The sequence below is a fragment of the Chelonoidis abingdonii genome, chromosome 2, assembly GCF_003597395.2.
Source record: "Chelonoidis abingdonii isolate Lonesome George chromosome 2, CheloAbing_2.0, whole genome shotgun sequence".
Lineage (NCBI taxonomy): Eukaryota > Metazoa > Chordata > Testudines > Testudinidae > Chelonoidis > Chelonoidis abingdonii.
The window spans coordinates 260,257,694-260,262,828 of record NC_133770.1 but is presented as its reverse complement, the minus strand read 5'-3'; the positions used below and the strand labels follow the sequence as shown (position 1 = coordinate 260,262,828).

General features: G+C 40.6%; 1 protein-coding gene across 1 annotated transcript in view; it reads right to left on the bottom strand.

The window, feature by feature from the left end:
* Positions 1-2,055: 2,055 nt before the first annotated feature.
* Positions 2,056-5,135, bottom strand: part of CPQ (carboxypeptidase Q) — a 270,044-nt gene continuing 266,964 nt past the window's right edge. The window contains exon 9 of the mRNA XM_075063116.1: positions 2,056-2,173. Coding sequence (XP_074919217.1) covers positions 2,119-2,173 — 55 coding nt within the window. The 3' untranslated portion in view covers positions 2,056-2,118. The remainder of the gene's footprint in view (positions 2,174-5,135) is intronic.

Here is a 5,135-nt window from a genome sequence, read left to right as displayed (position 1 = left end):
AGTTCAATCAGGAGGATGGGCCTGTTAGCAGTAGAGGTGTGAAACCAAGGGAGGAGTAAACTGGTTCTGTAATTGGCAAGCCATTCACAGTCTTTGTTAGTGCAGCTGATGGTGTCAAATTTTGCAGATGAACTGAAGCTCAGCAGTTTCTCTTTGAAGTCTGGTCCTGAAGTTTTTTGCTGCAGGAGGCACTAAGGTCTGCTATAGTGTGGCCAGGAGGTTGAAGCTCTCCTACAGGTTTGTATATTGCCATTTCCTGATATCTGATTTGGGTCCTATATTAGCATTTTCCGTAGTGACCTGTAGGTTTGACCGATGTACATAGCAGAGGGCCTTGCTGGCATATGATGCGATATTACATTGGTGGACGTGCAGGGAATGAACCGGTGATGGTATGGCTGATCTGTTAGTCCTTGATGGTGTCGCTGGTGTAGATATGTGGGCAGAGCTGGCATCGAGTTTGTTGCTGGATTGGTTCCTGAGGTAGAGTTACTACGGGTACGGTGTGCAGTTGCTGGTGAGAATACGTTTCAGGTTGGCAGGTGTCTGTGGGAAGGATAACCTCGTTATCTCTAGCTTGCTTGCTAGCATATATATACCTACCCCTGGAAATTTCCACTACCTGCGTCTGACGAAGTGGGTATTCACCCACGAAAGTTCACGCTCCAAAACGTCTGTTAGTCTATAAGGTGCCACAGGATTCTCTGCTGCTTTTAAAGTGAACATATTTCCCCTCTTTCTAAAGACTGAGATGTTTTAGCTCACTTCACTTATAGTGTACTGTATAGCGGTTTTTGTAAGTAAAACATTTCAACTTTTTGGGGGGGGAGGGGTGGCTTTTCCCTAGGAGTTGCAGGGATGAACTGGAAAATTCAACAATTTCAGTTTGCAGAGGTTCAGTGCAGACCTATTTTTGAACAAATAGGAAATTCTCCACAGTTCCTACATTTTATCTGGTTTGCAGTTAAATCTGCATCAAATCAACAAGCTGTACACAGTTTTCATCCCAAACTCTGGCTGGATAGGAAAGGTTGGCTGAGGTGTTGGTATTCAGCTCTCATTCACATTTGGGATAGCGTTCAATGTCAGGGGTGAATCAGATCTAGGGCTGAGGTTAAGATGATTCTGAGAACTCACAAGCTGCACTCTGAAGATCAGCTGTTACCATCAGGTCAAGGCCCAAAGGTGGCAGAAATCTCGGGAGAACCGATGATTTGCCAAGGTTTTGGCCACATCCAAATGTGAAAAATAACCCCCTTTCAGTTTTGGATGAATCAAAACCGGAGAGCAGGTATGGGTTTAGGGATTGCCAAGACCACACAGCAAGACAGTGACAGAGCCAGCATTAGAACTCAGGAGTTCTTGGCTTATTGTCCCATGCTCAAACCACTTCAGACCAGATTTACTTGTAAAAAAGAGATTTCTCAAAAAAGCAAACTTTTATAGCACCTTAGTCAATTTAAAGTAGGTAAGAATGCTGGTAATTAACGGCAGCATCCATCTTTTTGCAGAGCCCATGAAAAGAGAGAGTTTGCTATTTTTTTTTAAATTTAAGATCAAATGATCGCTCTACTCACAGTATACATAATATTAAATGCTGTCTTTCCGCATTTGTAAATGTTTCTTAAGCAAATCGCCTCTGTAAATCTGGCTGATGCTTATCGGGAGTTGACATCTCATTTGTGTATTTCCCAGACTTTTAGGGCAGTGTCATTTAAAAGAATTCCAAGCCTATTTTCAATTTTAGATCTTATCCCACAATTATTTTAAACTGTGCTAATATTTTTTTCCAGAGAGGAAACAAAAAGGGGTTTGAGTTTGGGTGGGGGAGGGAAGGGAAATCTGTCATTTAATTTGACTGTATAATGCACATTTATGAGAGACCTTTTTAAAGGTTTTAGTTTAACATTAAAAAATTACTCCAGCTGATGCAAAAACAGTAACCTCCATTTTAAAGGATCATCTCCCATAGTGTCAATAAAAATGAGTACAGTATATGATAAACAATGCTGGTGTTCCTGGGTATTTGCAAAGTCTGCAAAGTTTGCTGAACATTGATGTCTTATTTAATCTTACACATCAAACAGATTTAGAAGGATTATAGTGGCATCTCCCAGACTAAAGGCAGTAGACATATATATCATGAATGCCTGCTCTGTCCATTACTGTGCAGCTGTGGGAGAGATGGATAAAACTTCATAGACATCTAACAGAGAACATGCAGCAAATGTTTACTCCGTTCTTTCACTTTAAAGATATTGTCAAGAGCTCTATTGACAGCCATTACCGTTCCTGCTTGTTTGGATGCAGCTCTGAAATGCAGAGAGCTAGAATATAAAAATTATTTGACTTTAGTGATTTCACAATGTGGTGACAATGCTATAAATTACAAAACGATTGCAAGTTTAAAAGTTAGACAAGTGCTATAGTTTTTAATATAATTCAGGCTATCAGAAAAACAAGTCAGCAAACCAAAACCAAAAACCAGGGAGCTCTTCCTGAACTACAAGAAGAGTCAGTGCTACAAATTTACAAACAGAGGGTGAACTTCACCCTGGAGTGGTGGCCCTGTGCAAGGCCCTTCCTGCTGTTTAAGCCCTTTGGTGGTGTGCAGGAACAGCAGTGCAAGGGGATCTCTGTACCTCCAGAACTCACTACAGTCTCCAGGGAAATCCTACATTGGTTGCAATAGGAGGAGTTGGAGGTGGATAAAAGGACTGGACTCTGGCTGGGGATCTATAGGTGTTTCTATCTCAGGAAGAGAGGTGGCCTGAAACGAACATCCCTGGAACTAGGCAAGAAGAGGCCAACAGTCATTCCCTCCTCCTGGATGACCTCAGGGACCAAGTTAGGAAGTCCTAGTTCATCTTTTGTTTGTAACTGAAAGCAGTGGTGTGGAGTGTAATTGCAAGGTGTATTTCTGGTGCCCTAGTGAAGCTTGTTTTGGCAACCATCAGACTGAGCATTTATGGAAACCCACTGAGAGCTACTGCCTGGAGGGCCTTAGTGCTTGGAGCACCTCTACTTCCTCCAGGTGTGGTATCATGCTGCATGTCCCGTAGACGTCTAGAGTGCTGGTATGCCACAGCACTCACAGCAACTTCCTGCCATGGTGTCGATTACAATACAAACCCCCATTGTTAGAGTCCTGATCAATTGAACACTACTGAAAGTCCGTACATGAATTTCTTCTCCTTGCACTCCGACTTCAAGGGGCAACATTAGGCCTGCTGTTATGGTACCAGAAAAGTGAGGTAGGGTGTCGCTCAATTTAAAGGATCAAAGACTAAATTTCTCTTTCAATCAAGATGTTTAGCCATTTAGCTGACATTGTTTTTATAGTCAGAATTTTTAAGAAGTTGTTCTTTTTTGATAGCTAATAGCATAAATAGCACTGATTTGCTTCTTGCGGTTTTGAAGATAGTAGATTCTTTTGGCTTTCCATCTTGTGCTTATGGTCCTTGTATATGGTTTAGTGTATTATTATACTTACTAGATTTTTATTTATTGTCTTATATTTGTAGGACCTATGAAAGCTGTAGCTAAAACTGAACAGAACAAGTAAATGTTCCAAACTAACATATCAAACACCAAGAACAAAAGTTAACTGGCATAATTCAAAGAGATATAACACAATGTAAAGTGCTTTCATCCTTTTCTGAAGAGCTAAACAGCTGACATATTTAGATAATCCCCTGTTTTGTCTATATTCTGTATTTTCAACAAACTCATAATATTTACAAACACTTCTCCAGTTTGGGGAAGGCAGATCAGCAACGGTAGGTTTAATTCCCGGGCATGTAGGAATTCACAATACTATTGTACTGTTGCTTCTTGGTATTTATGAATTGATAGACTATAGATTCAGTCTATATTTGGATGGATTAAGATAAAGGATTCTGCGTGCAGAATTACTGTTGAAAAGAGGCATGTGTCTCTTTTATATACTTATACTCTTTTGCTCCAGCGTTGGGGGGGCAGGGGGAAGCAGCTTCATTCTTTGGTGGCAATTTGGCAGCAGGTACTGAGGGACCCGCCGCCGAATTACCGCTGAAGTGCCAGATGTGCAGCCCCTTTCTGCTGGCTGCCCCAAGCACCCTGCCGCCCCAAGCACCTGGAGCCGACCCTGTGTAAAGGAGTCAATTCATAGTTTTCACTCAAAACCTATGCAGCAGTACATGCCAGTTAAACATCTCATGATTGAAAAGTCTCATGACTCTCACTTTACCAAATCTTTGTATTAACACTGAGCCTTTCTGGTGAGTTAACACTTTGGGTAATGTACAGGAAAAACAGCAAGGCTGATCTATACAAAAATGCAATCATTTCATTACTCACTTTTGAACCATCATTAGTTTTCTCTCTCTGCTATATAGAAATCACTGTACCCATGTGACTGTCTGACAGAAATTCAAAACAACACTGAACATGATTGAGTCTGAGCTTAAAAGCACTAGGAAAGTTGATTTTAAGTATGGGCAATAAGATAGGAATTTTCTACAGCCCAATCACTGATCTGAAGATCTAGGTAATGACAGAGGTACAGATGATCCTGTGTGTGTAACAGATCAGACACTGATTTTTCAAAAGGTCAATGCAAAATATTCCAGAGAATATAAAAAGAGCCACAAAGAGTCTCAGTGAAATCCCAGACTCAAAGGCATTTCAAAAGAATCAGGCACATACAAGTCTCAAAATTATTCAGCCGCTTCTTGCAAAATAACAGTAATATCAGTTCTTTCTAAAATGGGAAGAACATCATTGCCCTTTACAGCTCTAGAGTTGCTTTTGAAATTTTTTCTTCTAAAACATGAGTTTTGATACAAAGGAAGAAATGAGGATGTAAACTTTGGGACCCAAAGGCTTTTCTGTATTTTTACACACGAGCAGAGAAAACAGTTTAAAAAAAAAAAAAAGCTTATATGAAGACATCACTAAAAGTAACTAATTCAGAAAGTCATATGCGGGGTGGTGGTGCAAGAATTTGAAAGTAGAAGGCAGCTTGGGTGAAAGTGATCATGAAATCATAGAGTTCACAATTCTAAGGAAGGGTAGAAGGGAGTACAGTAAAATAGAGACAATGGATTTCAGGAAGGCGGATTTCGGTAAGCTCAGAGAGCTGATAGGTAAGGTCC